We start from the raw sequence: 21,575 nt of genomic DNA, 5'->3' as shown, positions 1-21,575 counted from the left end.
GACAAAATATATGTCAACACACAAACTTTAAGCGCAACGTTTATTGAATAAGTACATCAAATAATGTTGCAGATTTAATTCAGCGGATTCTTTCAAATGTCATCATCTCCACGTGTCCCTTGATGCTTCAAACTGCAACAAAGAAAAGAAGGATTCAGGAATCAATTGTGAAATGGTGTTTATGAGGTCATAGGCTGAGACCTATGATATATTAGTAGACTTCGTCTGGTTTACTAATGCAAACGCTGCAATCTGATTGGCTGAGCTATCGTTCACCATCATTCATTAATGTGGAGTGGCTGAAAGTCGTCTACAGAGTTGTAACATTTTCTCGTTTCTACGATATTTCGGAGGATACACCAATTGCAATACCGTTGTCATAGAGAAAAGAAAAAGGAAAACGGGGTAAATATCAATCAGTTAGCGTAGTTTCATAACTGATAGCATTTACAGAAAACTCGCGAGTTTTTATCTGCACACTTCGAGTCCACTTTTTTATGCTGTAACAAGATAAATTGATTTATTCGTATTTTGAGGCATTCTGAGGCAATTCATACGAGTAAATTTCATGCATGTGCTTAATTAATTCCTATTTGACTTTTCCTTTTTGCTTTTTTTCTATTACAACCTTATTGCAATTAGGGGTGTTACTGGATGGTTCAATTCCCGAGAAGACTAAAAGAGGGGCATTCACCGCTTTAAAGGTCAAGATTGTTTAATAGCTGCCTGTTAAGCGTGAGTACACAGCTGAAAGTTGCAAATGATAAGTAAATTAAGTTTGCGCGCGATTTTGCTGGCGTTTAGTTTAGCACTTGTTGAAATCGAAATGAATAATTGAAAATCCTTATTTTAAGAAAAATGAGGCAGAATTCTACTTAAACAATTAAATTATGAGCTCGAGATTTATATGAGGTGCATGATAGTTGATTCGGCATTGGCTTAATCATAGAAATCTTGAGCTCATAATCTAATTGTTAATTATAATTTGGAAAATAATATAGATCCCACTATAACAAGAACTTCAATTATTTTTTTTAGCTTGCAACTACAACGGTAATTCTTACTGGAGTTGATAAGGAATCATGGTTTGCTGTGCTTTAACGTACACATGGTCTACGTAAGACCTGTTGTGATATTGAATAAGTTTGCATAATTAAGTTTTGCACGTGACTAAGATTGTTATGTAACCGCGCCTCGCTCTCGCGTGGTCTTGTTCGTCAGCCATTAAAAGTTGTTGTGTTAGCTTGGACTCGGCGTCTTTACGTTGATCGTAACATGGTGTCAGACGCGGGATTTTAACCCAACTGTTCAGAATAACTTCGTAGCTTCGAAGTCTTCAAGTCCAGCGCTTCGTCCGCGATTGGTAGGCTGTTGTGAAGTCTATAGTTTGCGTTCGAGTTTGCTTTGGTTCGTTGCACGTGGCATTACAAGTATCATGGCTGCTGTCAGTACTACAGCGAAAATTCCCTCGCCGCTGAATCTTACCGACCGTTTGCATCAAGGAGAAAATTGGAAATCGTTTCGACGTGAATGGAAGTTTTACGAGCTAGCGGCTGGCATTCACAAGAAACAAGAAGAAGTTCGAGTGGCTTCGCTGTTGAATGTGATCGGTAAAGAAGGAATGGACATGTACGACACCTTCCAATGGGCTAATGCTTCGGACGCTCTAAAGATTGATAAGGTTCTTGAAAAGTTCGAAGAGCGTTGTGTCCCTGCACGGAACGAAACCTATGAAAGATATGTTTTCTTCAAACGTGAGCAATTGTCCAGTGAGTCGCTTGATAATTACATAACTGCATTGATGAAGCTTTCAGAATCGTGTGGTTTTGGCGCGTTACGAGAATCGCTGGTTCGAGACCGCTTAATTCTCGGTGTGAAGGATGATAGAGTTCGTGAAAAGCTTCTTGGAAAGCGAGACCTCGATCTCGATAAAGCCATCGAAACTATCAAGGCAAGTCAAGTTACTCACGAGCGAGCGACCGAAATTTCAGAAGAATCTTCAGGACACGAAGATATTAATCGAGTGAGTCACAAACCTCCTTTTAAAAACAAGCGCCGGAAAACGCCGCCTCCCAAGCTTCCGTCGCCAAACAAGGGACCTCCCAAGCTGAAAGAGTGTTTGTTTTGTGGTGGTAAACATGCACTGGAAAGGAAATTGTGCCCGGCCTCTGGTCAGAAATGTAAGAAGTGTGGTAAACAAGGTCATTTTGCAGTCAAGTGTCATGGCAACTCAGAAGGTGCGAAAGTTCACATGGTCGAAGAAGAATTTTACATTCATAGCATCAGTGGTCAAGATCAAGCTCTAGTTTCACTAACTGTCAATGATTCAGCATCAGTGACATTTCAAATTGATACAGGTTCTACTGCAAATATTTTGCCACTGCAGGATTACATCAGGGCAACAAACGATCACAGCAAAGCTAAAATTGTCCCCAAGGACATTACACTGGTTATGCATGATCTCTCGAAGCGAAAGGCACTTGGTTTTGCAAGGTTGAAAGTGGAACATAATGGTAGTAAGCATGAACTGAATTTTGTCATTGTCGACCAGATGGTCACACCGTTGCTTGGTTTGCAGTCATCAAAGGGGATGGGTCTTATCAAGATTATGGTCTCTAGTGCTGATACCCCTGTCAATAATGTAATTGAAGCCCCAAAACAAGATCCAGCAGTTTCTGAGGATGCCACCAATGATCCTGTGCTTAGTCCTTTTGTTGATGTGTTCCAAGGCATTGGCTGTTTACCCGGGGAATACAACATCCAGCTGAGTAAAGATGTTCACCCTGTTGTTCACCCCCCACGAAGAGTGCCTGTTCCTAAGAAAGAGGCCATGAAGACCGAGCTTGACAAGATGGTTGCCAAGGAAATTATTACTCCAGTTACAGAGCCAACTGACTGGGTGTCGAGTGTCTTAGCAGTCCCCAAGAAGGATGGATCGGTTCGCATTTGTTTGGATCCCAAAGATTTGAACACTGCCATTAAGCGCTCTCATTACCCTTTACCGACAGTTGAAGATGTCACAACTCGTCTCACAAATGCCAAAGTGTTCAGTGTGTTTGATGCGAAAAGTGGATTTTGGCAAGTGAAACTAACTGAGCAATCAAGCTTTTACACCACTTTTAACACCCCCTTTGGCCGCTTTCGTTGGCTGAGAATGCCATTTGGCATAAGTTCTGCGCCCGAGATATGGCAGCGGAAGATGCATGAAGCAATTGAGGGTCTCCAAGGAGTGGAAGTTATCGCCGATGATTTCCTGGTTTGTGGATTTGGAGACACTGTCGATGAAGCAGTAAAGGATCATGATCAGAATTTAACGGCTTTCCTTCAAAGATGCCGTAAGTTGAATCTGACAATTAATCTTCAGAAGGTTAAGCTTCGCCTATCAGAAGTACCATTCATGGGTCATCTACTCACTGCTGATGGTGTGGTGACCGACCCAAACAAAGTTCGTGCCATACGTGACATGCCAACCCCGACAGATGTCAAATCCCTGAAGCGATTCCTTGGCATGGTTACTTACCTGGCTAAGTTCTTACCAAACCTGTCCAGTGTCTGCGAGCCGTTGAGACGACTGGAGCTTAAGAATACTGAATGGTGTTGGCTGCCTGTTCATGATGAAGCTGTCCAGAGTATCAAGAATCTTGTTTGTAAAGCTCCAGTGTTGAAGTTTTACGATGTCAATCAGGAAGTCACAATCGAAAGTGACGCATCACTTTCTGGACTTGGCGCCTCCCTACTTCAGGAGGGTCAGCCAGTTGCATTTGCCTCTAGAGCCCTAACTCCAGCAGAAGGTCGTTACGCGCAGATTGAAAAGGAGCTTCTCTCAGTCGTGTTTGCCTGTGAGCGATTTGATACGTACCTGTTTGGTCGAGATGTGGTACACGTTAAAACAGATCATCAGCCCCTAGAAGCTATCTTCAAGAAGGACCTTGGCTCTGCTCCCAAGCGTCTCCAGCGGATGCTGCTGCGTCTACAGCGATACAACCTTGATGTAAAGTACCAAAAAGGAAGCTCGATGGTTTTGTCAGATCCCCTGTCCCGAGCCTATCTAGATGAACCTCCCACTCAGACCGAGTACTGTAGTGAGTTAGAGGCGATAGTACTTACAGAGGATCTTCCCATTTCAGAAGCACGACTATTGGAATTCAAAGAAGGCACAGCCTCAGATGAAAACCTTCAAACCCTTATGTCAGTTGTCCTAGAAGGTTGGCCTAGCACTCCCGATGAAGTTCCAGCAGAGGTCAAGCCATATTTTCAGTTTCGAGATGAAATCACAGCTCAAAATGGTTTGCTGTTCAAGGCTGAGCGTCTTATTGTACCTGCCAAGCTAAGAAAGGAAATGATGGAAATGGTTCATTCGTCTCATCTCGGTATCGAGGGATGCCTCAGGTCTACGAGCTAGAGAGGTGTTTTACTGGCCGCGTATGAATGCTGAGTTGAAAGACTTCATTCTCAAGTGTGATATTTGCAATTCCTTCAAGCCAGAGCAGCCTCGAGAACCGCTAATGCCCCATGAAATTCCATCAAGGCCTTGGCAAAAAGTTGGCACAGATATGTTCTTCTTTGACGGGCGTCAGTACCTGATTACAGTTGATTATTACTCCTCTTTCTTCGAGGTTGACAAGCTTGAAAAGACAGACTCCAGAACAGTTATTGCAAAGTTGAAAATGCATTTTAGTCGTCATGGAATTCCGGAGGTTGTAATCTCCGACAACGGACCACAGTATTCTTCTGCTGAGTTTGCAAAGTTTGCAAATGACTGGCACTTTCAACACATCACCTCCTCTCCGCGCTATCCCCAAAGTAATGGAAAGGTCGAGAGTGCTGTGAAAATCTGTGAAAACCTAATGAAGAAGGCAGCGAGTGGAAAGTTTGACCCGTACCTTGCTCTTCTAGACTACCGCAACACGCCCACAGAAATTGGTTCATCCCCAGCACAAAGGCTGTTCAGCAGAAGAACACGCAATTTGTTACCTCTGTCAAGTAAACAACTACAGCCTAACACACTTCCCCCACAAGCTGTCCAAGACAAGCTGATTAACTCTAAACAGAAGCAGGCTTTCTACTACAACCTGAAAGGAAAAGCATTGCCTGAGTTGCAACCTGGACAGACAGTCAGGATGAAGAAGCCAAAAGAATCTACTTGGACAGAAGCTGTTTGCAAGAAAATGATTGGCCCACGTTCCTATGTTGTTGTATCGGGTGGCCAAACGTACAGGCGAAATCGCCGACAGCTGCGATCAGTGCCACAATCAGTTTCTCCAGCTATTGTGCAACCAGCATTTGAGCCACTGCGATCATTGCCACAAGCAGATTCCCCATCTGTTGTGAAACCTGCAGCTGAACCTCTGGCTGTTGTGAAACCTTCAGCTGAACCTCCGCCTGTTGTGAAACCTGCAGCAGAGCATGTGGAACTTGCATCCAATCCGACTGTTACAAGGAGTGGTCGTATTGTGAAACCACCAGCCCGTTTTCAGGACTTTACTACTTAGACCTGTTAGACATTTTTATTTGGAACTCTGATTCATTGTTGAACATGTACACTGTTGTTGTTTTTATTACTAAGGAACTCAGTCGCTTTTTGTGCGAGAACTTTGTGAGACACTTTCTTTACAAAGGGGAAGATGTTGTGATATTGAATAAGTTTGCATAATTAAGTTTTGCACGTGACTAAGATTGTTATGTAACCGCGCCTCGCTCTCGCGTGGTCTTGTTCGTCAGCCATTAAAAGTTGTTGTGTTAGCTTGGACTCGGCGTCTTTACGTTGATCGTAACAAGACCGTCACTTTTTGGGCGTTCAAAAACAGTAATGAAAACAAAGACATGCCATGCACCTTTTCGGCTCAAAGAAAAACGTATTTATGTGGACAAGACGTCGATGTTGGCCAAGTGAAGATCCGGCCCGGAGTTAATCACCCACTTTTTCCTTTTATATTTGTATAAACTAGGCGTCCGGGGACAAACCCTTGCCTTTTTTTATCTTTTTTCTTTCGCCATTCTTTGCACTGTTTCCCAGCTGTTCTAATGGAGAAGTTAACTCCAGAATGGCCATTTATTTTCTTTACGCCAATAAAACGTTTATACAAAGACATGTTATTCACCAAAATTTCAGCCTCCAACGTGTGCTATAACCCTACGAAAAACTCGACAACTGAACGCCGCCATCTTGGAGCTGGTAATGTATGCGTTACGTCAAAGAGCTCAGCCTGAAGTTTGGCGGGAAAATTTAAATACTCGAAACTCCTTGTCTTTTGTATTTCTTGGAGCTCTGTTTGAGCAAAATGGAGCTGCACAACAGACATTTTGACAAACAAAAGGGGTAGGGTGGGAGGTATCCTGCGATGGGCTAGTATCCCATAGAAAAGAAGTAGTGATAGCAGCCTTCTAACTAAGCTTTAACCCAAACTAAAATTTATCAATATCAACCTTTTGTTTTATCTGTCGAAGCTCTAGCATACACCTGTATGTTATCCATTGTACATGGCGAGTCTATTCGAATAGCGTCACCCAAAAGCCTATTTCATTTTAATACGTCAAACGTTTGTCATACCTGTCGAGGCTCCAACATACAATTGTACGGTATCCTTATTGCAATCTGCAGGGATTGACCGGCAAAAGGGAGGAGGGACAAAAGGACCTGCCATTAAGGAGATGTATTTCGTCTTGATAGCGGCTTGGACGTTGGGATCATTTGCTTCACCATTAAAGAAAAAATAGGGTCCAAAACGAATTTTATAGAAACTCGGATTTGCCGTATCTGCAAGAGAGAGAAAGAGGAAAGAATGGTAAACAGGTATACCATCCACTCCAGCCAATGAAGCTGATTTTAATATAGTTGACTGAAATTTCCTTGAAGCTTTACTGATAAAAAAATGTTACCCACATTATAGATTTAGTTTAAAAGAAGAATTTTTTGTCACCGACAGCGTCGTCAAGAGGGCATCCTTAAACGAGATTGGTAAACCCATCAAACCGAGAAATTTTTTGGTCGCGTACGCCCGGCCCGTACGTACGTACGTATGGATTAGACCTGGGGACGAGGTTGCCCGTGGCAAAGGAAATTACAAACTGCAAATAAAGCTCGCAAGGCAAAACAAAATGCAGGCAACGGGTACAATTACTTAGCGTACTAAACAACAAAGCAACTGAGAGATTTATTATCCAACTGCTCTTTTTGTTGTTTTTTTGTTTTTTGTTTATTGTTTTTGTTTTTTTATTTGTGGGTGTATCGAAAACTCAGTGCGTATGTTTGGTGTTAACGTAAAAAACAACAACAAAAAAACAATTATACCGCTTTCGTTCGACAGCTGACCGAAAACTTTAACAAATTTTAAATTTTTTGGCCTCTGGTTGCATTTTCCGTAACTCTAAAACGAGCAATGGACCTATTTTCTATTGACTGGAAGAAGTACACGTTTCAGTTAGGTCTTTACGAGTGATGATACGGAAACACAGCAAAATTCGTTGCGCGGTACTCACTGTGTAGGCTGAATGAAACGCGAGTATAAGAAGACAGACAGAACTTTCTTTCCGAAATATTCCTCGCGTTCAGTTACGTTTTAATTTTGCAGTCATTTGTCTTTATTTTTTATGCAAATTGACGCGGTTCGCGGGGAAAAAAGGTATAGACAAATGTATGGAAAATTAAAAATGTAACTGAACGCTTTTTAGCCAAGCTACATTCTTCAATCTTGGTGAAGAAAACTTTTGCCCAGTGTCTTAACTTTCTTAATCTCTGCATGGTTCGCCCAAGTATTAAAAGGACAAGACCCAGATATAAAATTACAAACTTCTGGACGCAATTTTTAGAGGTTCTGACGTATCGGCTAGCCAGTTTGGATCTTTCCGTAAATACTTTGCCGCTTTTGCTTTTATTCAGACGCTCCTCCAAAGCTTCAAAACTAATTCTACCAAAATAAAGCCAAATAAATAACCTTGTTTTACGAAAAAGCTCAGACGTTTAGAAGTAGCTATACCGCTATATCTAATTTCACCTTTTCGCCCCACTTTTCCACCCCCTATCCCCCGATCACAGTTATAGTTTGTTTTTTGGAGCCCTTTGCTACAATCATACAACATTGGATGGGGGAGGGTGGTATTTTGGCAGACTGTCATGAAATATAAAAAGTAGAGGTAAATTTGCCATATAAACTGCAAAGCAAAATCAATGTATCAGCTACTTCTGTCTGAGGTTGCAGCCCCTTTTAACAGTTTTTTTTTGCTTTTACGAGCGAAAGTTCATTTCAATTACTCGTCTTGTTTCAAGAATTTTGAATTACTCTGATGAAGGACATACGTTTAGAAAGTCATCAATTTAAATGGAATACTGTAAACGTAATAATTCACTTTCAAGGTTACTGCAGAGGGCACTTTCCGATACAGACTTTCGTGGATCTAAAAAAGACAAAGGTACTGTCAGTTTGTATTACCAAACAGAAATAATACGCTTACTAGAGCAGTCAGGCCATGGAAGCGCTTTCTGGAATGGTATTCCAGGCAAGGAATAAAATTGCCATTTTCCACTGTGACAATAATAAAGCATCGGAGGGTTGAAAACAAAGTCGAACTTGTCGTTACACATCACGACACAAACAGGCTCCACGCCAATGTAGTTACAAGCCAGAACTCCGTTGTTAGGGGGCGAGTACAAAGGACAAGTCTTGGCTGTAAGCAAAATCAGAAGAAAAGTCAGTAAGTTATTTTATCTCAATATCAAAGATTATCATGGCATCCACTTCACTCAGTATGGTTCAAATAACGCTCTGATTTTGAAGTTAAGGAGACTTACTGAGAGCAGAAAACATCAACGACAGAACGTCAACGATTGATCAACAATTTGTAGTAAATCCACTGGAAAAGTTCAACATTTACATAGTATGTAAAAATCATGTTAAGACACTGTAAAGGATGATTTACATAGTTTTCTCCTTTTACATGTTCTTCTCAAAAACTGTAAAAAACAAGTAAATATTTGAAGTAAAACATGTAAAAAGCACAAAACATCCTGTACATTTTTCACACGAAAGACCACAGACCAAGTAAATAACATGTCAATTTACTGATAAACACTGTAAAAAGCATGTTAACACATTTAGACCTGTTGCCTATAAAAAGGACTGAACCCTGTAAATAACAAATTAAAGAAGTAGATTTGTTGCTGGAAAAGTAGCACCAATTGGGGATGCTAAATATTTTTTATGGTTTATATGATGAACCGTAGCCTGCATTGGTCGGAAGAGTTTTGTTATAGTATTTTTTTTATAATAAGGGCAACAGCGGAAGACGTTACCCACCAAAATGTTCCCGTCACTGATATAGTTCAGGATAAGTAATTTAAAACTGAGAACAGTTAAGGACCGCAAACATGAATGAGGTATCAATTAATTCATTTAAGGTGCCTTTACAACACATTGAAGGGGAGTACTACGGTGCTGAACCTGATAAGCGCCCCGTCATATTGTCCCTCGCGAGGAGTGCATGGGGAAATTTCTTGGAATTGGTTGTCCGCTATATTTATATGTGGGGACCTGTGGGCGAGTGGTAACCTCCTCCAATGGAAAACGAATTGTTTCTCGGGAAGCATTTTGAAAGTTTCAGTAACATTGGATGTTATTATTGAAACTATTCCGCAGAAATTTTTCCTTTGATGTTTCCGGTCATTATTCTAAGAGAAAGAACTGCGCATTATAAAAAAAGAACTTTTAAAATAAGGGTCGAGAGAAACGTCGCGTTTCTGTTTTCGGTTGGTGTCCTCAGAAGTTAAACGGTATTGGTTTGGATTCGATGTGAACTATTTACACAGCACGGCCGTCTACTACCCAAACAGAAGAACGCTCGTAACCACAATGTCAACACGTTGTTCTAAGGCAAACAAACTGATCGTTTTCCATTTCTTCAAATATCGGAAAGATAATCCTCACCAACGTGAAAAAGTATTGAAATTTTTGACGACTACAATGGTTTTAAGTTCGAATAAAGTGATGTTTTGACGAAACATATAAAAACGAGCTCTTTCCGTGTTTAATTGTTAAATAAAAATTCTACAAGAAACTTCCCACTAATCATCCTTGCATGCGCAAACAACGACACGTTACCTTCGCGTGTGTTGTGTTTGCTAAAAGCCACGTGAAAGGGAAAGAAAATGGCAAATTAGGAAGTTCCTTGTCATTCTTATTCATCTGCGATCTGGAAACGAGACATTATTTCTTTGTGAAAAGGCTGTTTGCTGATTGTTTTACGAATTAATTAAATTTTAACAGACATCACGTACGACACAAAAGTGGCGAAGAACGTCTCACTTCACGACTATTCTTTACCACTTAAGACAAATAAACACTTTTTTGTGGATAAAACTTTGTTTAAATTTTAAAATACATGCAGTATTGATAAAATATTATTGGGAAAAGTCAGCCGCATGTAACTGATTCAGCTGATTTAATTAGCAACGTACTGAAAGTGTAGACGTTTGACGGCACAAGGAATTTTAGCTTTCACGAACGAAAATACCATAAAAATTCGCTCGACTTGCTTATCGCATTGGCGTAGTCTGCGAACGCAGACGTATTTCCGCAGTCGCTTCAACGATATGATGAATTAGAGTCCAACTTTAACTGAAAAATTTAGATTTTAGCTAGTTCGGGCGGTTTATTCCCGGGTTTATTAAAAGCACCTAAAGCGCTTTTGTTTAGACTCACAGATAGCTTAACACGAAAATAGAACCAATCACCTTGCAAAACCAGTTATCCGCGAGTTCATGCATTTGACTAATTTCCTTGTCTTCTGCATCAAAACCTGTTTTCCTCAATTCCTCACAATTTAACACAACCTTGCCAAAACCGGTTTGCCCAACACACAAGGGACCATAATATTATACTATTATTGGTTATTTCGGTTGTAAATCTAATTATCCTCACTCCCAAGGGAAATACACACGCACCCTGAAAACAACTAGGGATGCCCTTTTTAGGCATTCCCAAAAAGGTGAGCCTGTCAAGCCCTTTAAATACCATGGAAATTGAAATGGTGAGCGTATCTCGACTCTGTAAATAACCTGAAAATTAAAAAGGCAAGCCTCTCTGATCCCTGTAAATAGCATGGGAATTGAAAAAGCTTAGGGAGCTTGTCTCGACCCTGTAGATAACATGGAATTTTGAGCAAGAGAGGCTGTCGTGACCCTATAAATAACATTGAAATTAAAAACGAGAGCCTGGAAATTGTAAAAAAGAGGCTGTCTGGACCCTGTAAATAACATGGAAATTAAAATAGGGAGGCTGTCTGGACCCTGTAAATTACATGGAAATTTAAAAAGAAAGCCTGTCTGGACCCTTTAAATAAAATGGAATTTTGAAAAGGGAGGCTGTCTGGGCCCTGTAAATAACATGGAAACTAAAAATGGAGTCTTTCTGGGCCCTGTAGATAGCATAGAAATTTGAAAAAGGGAGGCTGTCTCGACCCTCTAAATAACATTGAAAATGAAAAAGGGAGGCTGTCTGGACCGTGTAAATAACATGGAAATTAAAAAAGGTAGGCTTTTTCGACCCTGTAAATAATATGGAAATTAAAAAAGAGAGCCTGTCTTAACCCTGTAAATAAGATGTAAAATTAAAAAAGGGAGGCTGTCTGGACCCTGTAACTTACATGTTTGAACAGTCTCTCCTGCTCTCCGCTTTGGTGAACGAACCAGCAGCACGTAATCACGATCAGTTACCCGGCCAAGGAAATAAAGCCCGTGGAAAAAATAAAACATGTAGGGAGACCAAAAGGAACAGCAAAACTATTTCGTCTCTCTCTTTTTGTGGTCGTACGTGACACAGCAGGGCCTTTATCGTCTACTTGTTATCCCATTATTAAAACGATTTTCTGCATGGTGGCTTAACAGTTCTAAGCGGGCTGATTTGCAATTCCGTCTGATCAGGCCAGGGTTTAAGTGTATAAACAGAGAGCTTAAAAAAAGATAGCGATAAGATACTTACCCTTTAAAGTTATCCTAAAGCTGCATGTTGCTTTATTTCCAGCGCCATCTGTCGCGGTATATATCACTTCATACGAGCCAGGAACAGAAAAGAGTTCTCCCGAATCTCTGTTGGAGGTAACTGATGGCGCCACGCCTGAATTATCCGTTACTGTAGGCTGCTGCCAGTTAACTCTGATTTCAGGTGTTGAACCATTATCCATTACGATATCGTTTGGGCAATACGTGAACACTGGTGGCTCTTGGTCTAAAACTAAATATTTAATCGTAAATCGACTGAAGTTACTCCATTAGGGTAACATCAGATTTATTATAAAGAACTAAAACTTAGGGTACTGCATCTAAAAATAATTAATTTTGAATGATTCGATATTATAAAAGATGTTTAAAATATTTTTATAAGTTAGCAGAAAATAACTGCCAAATGCATTACAGGATGGTCCCGCAAGTTGTTAACCCATAGATATCCTCGCTGCGCTTGTAATTCACGTCGCAATATCGACTTAATCACGGCCTATCATGGGTCGCGCCTGCACGTTGAGTAAGATGCATTGCCTAGTCGCCGTTGGACGACTTGGCAATGTAATACTAGCTCTCTCTAACGTTTCTCTGTTTTTTTTTTTTAATAGAATAAAGGACAATCCATGGGGTAGACAACTAGCACAGAAAAGGAATATACAAATGGCTTTCTGCAAGTAGATTTTAGCTAAGTGGAGTGCCACGTAAATAAAGCTCTATTCTATTCTATATTCTCCCCGTTTGTTGGATAAACATAGCCTGCACTGAAGATATTGCTCATGCTACCAAAACATTACATTTTCCAGGCAAAGGCATTTTGTTGCCGGGTTTTGGCGCACATATCTTCTCCCTCTCCTCCCAGATGCAAGAATGTGAACAAACAAAGGGTAAGGGTAAAATAACATAATGCTGAGCGCGCGGCGAGGAGAAGAGAGGTAGGGTGGGAGGTATCCTGCGATGAGCTAGTATCCCATAGAAAAGAAGTAGTGATAGCAGCCTTCTAACTTAGCTTTAACGAAAACTAAAATTTATCAATATCAACATTTTGTTTTATCTGTCGAAGGTCTAGCATACACCTGTATGTTATCCATTGTACATGGCGAGTCTATTCGAATAACGTCACCCAAAAGCCTATTTCATTTGAATACGTCAAACGTTTGTCATACCTGTCGAGGCTCCAACATACAATTGTACGGTATCCTGATTGCAATCTGCAGGGATTGACCGGCAAAAGGGAGGAGGGACAAAAGGACCTGCCATCAAGGAGATGTATTTCGTCTTGATAGCGGCTTGGACGTTGGGATCATTTGCTTCACCATTAAAGAAAAAATAGGGTCCAAAACGCATTTTATAGAAACTCGGATTTGCCGTATCTGCAAGAGAGAGAAAGAGAAAAGAATGGTAAACAGGTATACCATCTACTCCAGTCAAATGAAGCTGATTTTAATATAGTTGACTGAAATTTCCTTGAAGCTTTACTGACACATTATAGATTTAGTTTAAAAGAAGCATTTTTTGTCACCGACAGCGTCGTCAAGAGGGCATCCTTAAACGAGATTGGTAAACCCATCAAACCGAGAAATTGTTTGGTCGCGTACGCCCGGCCCGTAGGTACGTACGTATGGATTAGACCTAGGGACGAGGTTGCCTGTGGCAAAGGAAATTACAAACTGCAAATAAAGCTCGCAAGGCAAATTAAAATGCAGGCAAGGGGTACAATTACTCAGCGCACTGAACAACAAAGCAATTGAGAGATTTATTATCCAACTGCTCTTTTTTGTTGTTGTTGTTTTTTTTTTATTTGTGGGTGTATCGAAAACTCAGTGCGTATGTCTAACAAAAACAAAGGTATTGTCAGTTATATTACCAAACAGAAATAATACGCTTACTAGAGCAGTCAGGCCATGGAAGCGTTTTCTGGAATGGTATTCCAGGCAAGGAATAAAATTGCCATTTTCCACTGTGACAATAATAAAGCATTGGAGGGTTGAAAACAAAGTCGAACTTGTCGTTACACATCACGACACAAACAGGGTCCACGCCAATGTAGTTACAAGCCAGAGCTCCGTTTTTAGGGGGCGAGTACAAAGGACAAGTCTTGGCTGTAAGCAAAATCAGAAGAAAAGTCAGTAAGTTATTTTATCTCAATATTAAAGTTTATCATGGTATCCACTTTTTGAATAGAATAAAGACAATCCATGTTTCGGGTAGAAATTTGATTTTTTTTTCTGCCCACTCGCCATCGTAATCCCCTCGTATTTTTGATGTACAATGCCCTTTTAAGGGTTAAGTTTTATTTAAAGGATGCCCTGAATTTAAATTTTTAAAGTAAGAGATCCACTTAGATAAGATTTGACTGAGATAATTTGTCTACAGTGAATAATCCTGAATATTTGTAATCAAAAACGATGTAGACCGCGTTGAGTTACGAGCGCCAATTTTTGGCTCCTTGTTGGTGTAGCACAGGAGCACAGGACACGTCACAATAGAACACTACCTCGCAAACCTATTGTTTTTATTATATTCCTCGTTCTTTTGTCCTTTTGTTCTCTACTGTTATAGGTAAACTGAGTCTACTGCACGAAGTAAGAGCCCAATTTTTCAAAATTAGGGTATTATTTCGACACGCTTTATCTCTAAAACGAAGTCGGTGATTCTCATTTTTTTGCATCTCTTGCACAGAAAGTAATGCCATGTTTAATGAAAGACCACATGATTACGAGTGACGTAATACATATATCATGACATCTCCCCTCTAAATAAATGCATGTGTGAGGAGTAATAAACATGCAATTAAAATATCGACATTGTCCACAATTCATTGTCTAAGACCTAATGTCAAAGGTCATTTTTAAGCAGGTGTTCTCAGCTTATAACAATAACTCAGCAACTCAGCATAGCAACATGTTAACAATTAATCAACTAGTAATATACAAAGTCATTTTGTTTCGGTGCTTGAATAGTACGGCCATATCATGTTCTGACTACTTCAGGGGTCTTAATGATAATAATGTCATATTCTCAGCTCTGTGTGATCCCTCTGTCACCTTTCGGACTCGTGACTTGCGGGGTCTTAATGATGTCTCTCCTGTTTCGTCTGTAGAGAGTTCCACTGCTGTTCAAAATTACTGATCGAGGGGTGTGAGCAAGTTTTGTAACCGTGGCAGGTTTCCAGCCATTCTTTGTTTTCATTTGAACAGTGTCACCAGTTTTGACAGGAGCTAGGTAGTGACTTTGCTCCTCTGTCAAAGTACAGCTTCTGTGATTTCTGTTGAGCTAAGAGCTGGGACTTAGCATGTGTTGGAATTCTTGCATTCAGCAACTGTGTAGTAGTTGGAAGTTTGGTTTTCAGCCTTCTGTTAAGGAAAATTTGAGCTAGAGAATGGCTAAGTCCAGTGATTGGAGTATTTCTGTTTCGCAGCAAGGCAATGTATGGGTCGATACCATCTTCATAAGCTTTCTTAAGTACACATTTGGCATTTCCAATGGCTTTTCCTGCTTGTCCATTAGCTTGTGGGTGCTTGGGACTTGTAGTTGTGTGTTTAATTTACCATTAATCTGAAAACTATTTAAATTTCTGGCTTTAGAACTGAGGACCGTTGTCGGAAATGACTTTATCAGGTATCCCATATATAGCGTGCAAAGGTGGATTTAGGTTGGGTGATAACCTCAGAACTCACGGTGCTGTCGCGCAGCAAGCCAATTTCTAACAATTTTGAGTAATAGTTGACAGTCAGAAGATAGTCCTTTCCACCAAGGGTGAATAGATCGCAGGCAATCTTCTGCCAGGGCCTATCCGGGACTTCATGCTGTATCAGTGGCTCTTTGGTATTGTCCTTTCTATGCTTTAGGCAGAACTGCAATTTGCAATCATATCTGTTATCTGTGCATTCATTTTTGGTCAGTACAGGATGTCACGGGATCTTCGCTTGCTCTTCTCAATTCCTAGGTGGCTTTCGTGAATTCTTTTAAGCATTTCGGGTCTCATTCGTTATGGAACAATCATCTTGTGACTTTTGAAGAGAATTCCATCAGCTTCATGATATCTCCTTTGAAACTCCAGTATGGTTTTGCACCAGCAGGTACTTTATTCTTGTGGTCAGGCCATCCTTGTTTGGTCAGCTGTGCAACTGTCTGAAGAGCTGGATCTGCCTTTGCTGCTTCTTGAAATTCTTTCAGTTTCTGCTCTGAAATTGGGAGGTTAGCTACCAGGGGATGGATTTGCATTTCAGTTTCAGCATTAAGTATTCCTTGATTAGTGTCAGTGGTCTCCAGGTGGGCTCTGAGTAGTGCATCGGCGATGAACATCAGTTTTCCTTCACGTTTAGGTGATAGTGCTACAATCGAAGCAGTAAGCGTTGAATTCTGCATGCTGGGTGATGCTTTGGCAACTAGTTTGGCAAATATTGCTTCTAGCGACTTGTGTTTTATTTCTTTGCCATACAGGTACTGATAAAAACGTTCGCTCCAAATACTATTGACAGTGCTTCTTTTTCAATCTGTGCATATCCTTTCTGGCAATCGGTCAGGGATTTTGATGCATATGCCATAGGCTGAAGTAACACAGATCCAAGTCCTGATTGGGATGCATCTACTAAAAGCTTTACAGGCTTGTTTACATCATGGTAGCTCAGAACTGGTTTTGAGGTTAGTACTTCTTAATTCCGATGACAGCTTTTTCTTGCGGCTCCATTGTACCTCTTACTCGAGTAAGACACTTAGCGGCTCAGTTAAGGCGCTTATGTTTGGGATGAACTTGTTTAGGTAAGTTACCATGCCTAGCAAGCGCATCACATCCTTCTTGTTTTGCGATGGCAAGTTAAGGATTGCCTCAATCTTTGATTCATCAGGTTTGATTCCACCTTTGGTAATCTTGTCACCAATGTACACATCCTCGGGAAACTTGATTTCACACTTTTGTTTCTTCAGCTAAACACCTTTCTCGCGGGATCTCTCAAGCACATTTCTGAGTGCTTTGTCATGGCTCTCTTTATCTTTGCCCCATATAAAAAGATCATCATAGATAACTTCTGCTTTTTCAATTCCTTCAAAGGCAAACTGCAATTTCTTCTGAAATACTTCATTCGAAAAATTTAGGCCAAATGGTAAGCGATTAAACTTGACACGTCCAAATGGTGTGTTAAAGGTTGTGAGAAGAGAACTAAAGTGGTCTAGCTTAACATGCCAGAAGCCAAAGTGGTCTAAAGTGGTCTAGCTTAACATGCCAGAAGCCATCTTTGGCATCTTGTTTGCTAAATACTTTTGCACCAGTTAACTTGCTAGTTATCTCAGCGGCTGTTGGGAGTTGAAAATGTTCTCTCTTCACTGCTCGGTTTAAATCTTTTGAATCAAGACATATTCTCAGATTTCCATCTGAATTTTACACTATCACAATGGAGTTAACCCATTCTGTTGACTGATCAACTTTCTCAATGACACTTAACTGCTCCATTCTCTCTAACTCGTGATTAAGCTTGGGTAGAAGGGTGAATGAAACCTTTCTTGGGGGGTGAATGACAGGCTTAACTTCTGTATTAATTTCAACATGATGTTCCCCTTCAAGCTCTCCAAGGCCTTCAAATAGGTCATTAAATTCATCAAGGATAGAGCTCTCAGTATTGACATCAGCTGTGCCAACAGTTCTGACAATGCTCTTAATCCGAGTAAGGGCCTTGACCCTCAGCCTCAACAACAAAGAAATCAGAATCAATCTGTTTGTCTTTGTACTTACAAAACATTCTTGCCACTCCTAGCACAGGTATCTCAGATCCACTGAAGCCAGTGAGTTTAGCTTTAGTTGTCTTCAGCAGCGGTGTTTCTTTGAGCGAGTTGAAAACATTTGATGGAATTACATTTGCTTGTGTTCCAATATCCAATATAAACTCTACCATGTTGTTATTCACTTGAAGAAATGCTTTCCATTCTTGCCCATGGTCATCTTTCTGGACTTGACCGATGAATAATTCTTCTAATTGCTCGTCTTCGATCGACAATAGGTTGAGCGGCTTGATCGCTTTCCACGAAATGAACATTCTCCGAGAGACACTATGATGCAAAGTTGTTTCGATTCTTGCTTTTTTGACAGATTTTTCCATAAGCTCGACATTTTCTCGGTGCATGAAGTGTTCCACATCGCTTACATGCCTTTGGGAGTCCATTGTTGGTCTTCCGTTGGTCGTTTTTATCCTTTCTGACTTTTGGCGGGAATTTACCACTCGGCGTAGCTTTCTTATCTACGTAATCTACACTCTTCGATTCTTCGGTTATCGATTTCGTTTGGCGTTTAGAAAACTCCGACGCTCTGCACATATCAATGGCTTTCTGAAGACTTAAATCGCTTTCTTGCAATAACTTTTCTCTCATAGTGTTGCAGAACATTCCACTGACGATTCTATCTCGAATTAAGCTCTCACACAGCTCGCCAAATTCGCACGTGCTTGCTTTGGTGCGCAGCTCGGTTTAACAAATAGATTCCATTTTGCCGTGCGTCTGCTCAGTTATAAATCACAGATGATGTCAAAATGTGGTAAGAACAAAAACGTGGCCCACGAGCCGCTAGGTGAGTGGGTCACTGATGTTCATACCACATTTTGACGTCTTCTGTGATCTATCACTAGGGACCTTTACATACGAGGACGGGGGGGGGGAAACTCACGCGGGTCCCGTCATGTCGCCAAAGACAAAATGCTTAAGATGTGTATTTTCGTATAGGACGTCAATAAATAATCCTTTCGATTTGGTAGAAATCATTTCCTATTAAACATAATCGATCATGAACGGAAGACGCCAAATTTGTTCTTCTTGATTTATAGAAAGCAAACATCTAAGTATTTAACGAAGGATTCAACAATTCCGTATGAATAAACTAACACGAAAACACTGCACGAAACGATCTGGTCTGGTTTAGATGAGTGACCTAAAAAAACAGGGTAAAATCTCACTCTCAAAGAGCCAGAGCGTCAAAAATCCTGTCGAGAATCCTAACTTCGTGCAAATGTTGCATTTCTATCTCTTATGTATTTAACAAGAATTTGTAATAAACAAACATAACATCAAGTTCTGGCTGGGTATTGTAATAACACTGAATAACACAACTAAAGATCGATTTATTTATGTACATTTATTAAAATTGCTGGATAGATGCTTTCAGTGCACTCGTTTATACATAATTTTCTCAACTGTACTTACACTGATTTATTTTCTTTGCAGCTTTCCTTTTCCGCTTGAACACTCGTGATACCGGCATGATAGCGACTGAAACTCGAATGAACAGACGAAGAATATTTCCGCATTTTGTCCAAATTCAACGAATTTCTACGCTGCAATCACCAAAAAATGCAGACTTAACGAAAAATTTTCGTCGAAATAACCGAAAATAACGTCGATTATAACATTTGCCAAGCCAAAACAAGCGTAAATGTACTTCCGGTAGCCGTCCTGGTATTTTAAGGTCCCTACTCAAGATGGAATCTGTTTGTTTTATACAATAACAGAAGACTTCAGTGTTCTTCAGTGCTAAAGCAATGCCGCTACCGGTGCGCTTAAGTTGTTTTCATTTCACGATAAAGTTTTTCCCTAACCCCGAAGCACTGTTAAACCGATTTCATACACAAAATAATGGAAAATATAATCGTAAACGCAAAAAAAATAACCGTTATTCGATATGGGAAGTTGTTTAAATCTGTAAGCTCTAACTTTAGCGTTCAACTGCCATTTATTTGTTTTCCGTGGCGTCGTTCAACTGTTCAACATCAGACAAATTCTCACACCTTTTGATAATTTCTCGAATCATTTACTGTGTACTTCAAGCTTGTTTAGCCCAGTTAAGGTTTAGCGATATTTGGCGGATTGTTTCTCACAGTAGAACGTTTTCTTTTTGTTGTGGCCCCGCGAGTTTTGAAAAACTTTGCCAACAGCACTGATTTGGACTATGAACTCTGATAACGCGCGCGAGTCACACCACGCAGTGACGTCATCTCTGCGTCTGTACTCTAATAGATAACAGGTATCAACCAATCGCAATGCGTACAGTTGCTCGGTTATTGTATAATACATATTGGTCGATGTTTTCAGTCGGTTCCTGAACACAGGTAAAGAACTTGTGCCGTTCAAATGTGATATTCCGCCTCGGATTACAATAGCCCTAAAATTTCTTAAATAGGACGTCAAGCTTTACCTCCGCGGTCGATAACAAAAATGTGCTGTAAATTTAAAGTGCTTCTTCTCCCACTAGAAGAAGAAATATGCCGACTCGTTGTTTCTCCGGTTTCTTCATGGATCCTGAGGCTTCCATGTACAGTTGAAATCGCTGTTTCCATTTACGCCAGTTTTCTGCAATATTTCCCTCTAGACTTAGCGTTGAGGGCGGCTTGAATACACTCATTTTGAGCTAGATTTTTGTGGTTCAAACTGTGTTTGAGATCTATAACATCTGACGCCATGTCATGTTTAATGAAAGACCACGTGATTACGAGTGACGTAATACATTTATTATGACAAGTAACACATCATGTTTTCGAAGGATAACTTTGAAGAAAACCTATGGCGTAGAATATTTTTGCGCGAACGTACCTAAATTGAACATGTACATGTTGAATTCAGTGAAAAATTCTTAAATTTTTTTTTTTAGAAAAAAGAGTGTGCTTGATCTGTTATGATAAATAGGGCTGGCAATGGAAAGAAATGGTTCTTCCTATGTTTTTTTTTTACTGAACGTAGTAAATTGTACGTAATGAAATAAAAATGAATTGTTGCCAATCCCTTCTAGATCTGCATAACAACTTAACACGAGTAAGAACTCAAATCACATCAAGCTTCTTACCTAATACTGCTGCAGTCGCAAATGCAACCAGAAAAACAGTCAGAATAAAATTGGGCAGAATCATCTTGTAGCCGTTGCGGCTTTAGCGAAGTCAAGGAAACTTTGCATCTCAATGTGAACATACATCGCATATCGAGATGTTGAACGTAATTACTGGAATATTCAGGAGTATTTTACCAGCTGTGGCGGTAACAGGTGAATCATTACATTGTTTGCTTACAAGTGGAGTAAAGTAAATTCTATTATCAAACTTATTGACAGTTAATAAACGAAAAATAAAGAAATAATTTGTATATGTAGGTCAACTACTCGCAGAATTCGTAAATAATGTTCAGGACCGAAATAAGTTGTGTCGCCAAAAAGTAATTAAAGACGGTAGACATCTTGGAGTATTGTCGTGTGATATGGCTTTTATGGACCTGAAAAGTCTCATATCAACTTTCCTTCAATTAATTTAGTCACCACGCATATTGAATTTAAAGTTAAAGGTTCTTAAAATCGCACTCTGTACATTGTCTTTGTTGAATTAAAATTTTTTTCCTTAGCCAGAAGAAGGATTTAATTATGGCTACATCTTTAAAAGGAAAGCGTAAAATGTTTCCTTTTTCAATCACGAAATTTGTGACTATAAGAGAAACTCTTAGATTTCCAAAAGTAACATTATGAATTCAGTTAATTAAATCAGTTTCAGTTCAATACATTGTAAAATGGACGGTGATGAGGATAAGAATAATTATATGATCATCAAGGAATTTGCAAGAATCA

The 21,575-nt window shown here is 40.0% G+C and overlaps 1 protein-coding gene across 1 annotated transcript; it reads right to left on the bottom strand.

Moving 5' to 3' along the window:
- Positions 1 to 26: 26 nt before the first annotated feature.
- On the bottom strand, positions 27 to 20,929 carry LOC144657080 (sushi, von Willebrand factor type A, EGF and pentraxin domain-containing protein 1-like). Its single transcript, XM_078517374.1, has 7 exons — positions 20,811 to 20,929; positions 13,879 to 14,091; positions 13,156 to 13,362; positions 11,973 to 12,224; positions 8,452 to 8,664; positions 6,551 to 6,757; positions 27 to 132 (listed from the first exon to the last, which is right to left on the bottom strand). Exons 1-7 carry the CDS (start codon positions 20,872 to 20,874, stop codon positions 128 to 130), a joined length of 1,161 nt encoding a protein of 386 aa, XP_078373500.1. The 5' UTR covers positions 20,875 to 20,929; the 3' UTR covers positions 27 to 127.
- Positions 20,930 to 21,575: the final 646 nt, after the last annotated feature.

The sequence above is a fragment of the Oculina patagonica genome, chromosome 6, assembly GCF_052425735.1.
Source record: "Oculina patagonica isolate OP01 chromosome 6, crgOcupat, whole genome shotgun sequence".
NCBI lineage: Eukaryota > Metazoa > Cnidaria > Anthozoa > Scleractinia > Oculinidae > Oculina > Oculina patagonica.
Note: the sequence above shows the minus strand (reverse complement) of the source record. Positions and strands in the feature narration are given on the sequence as shown.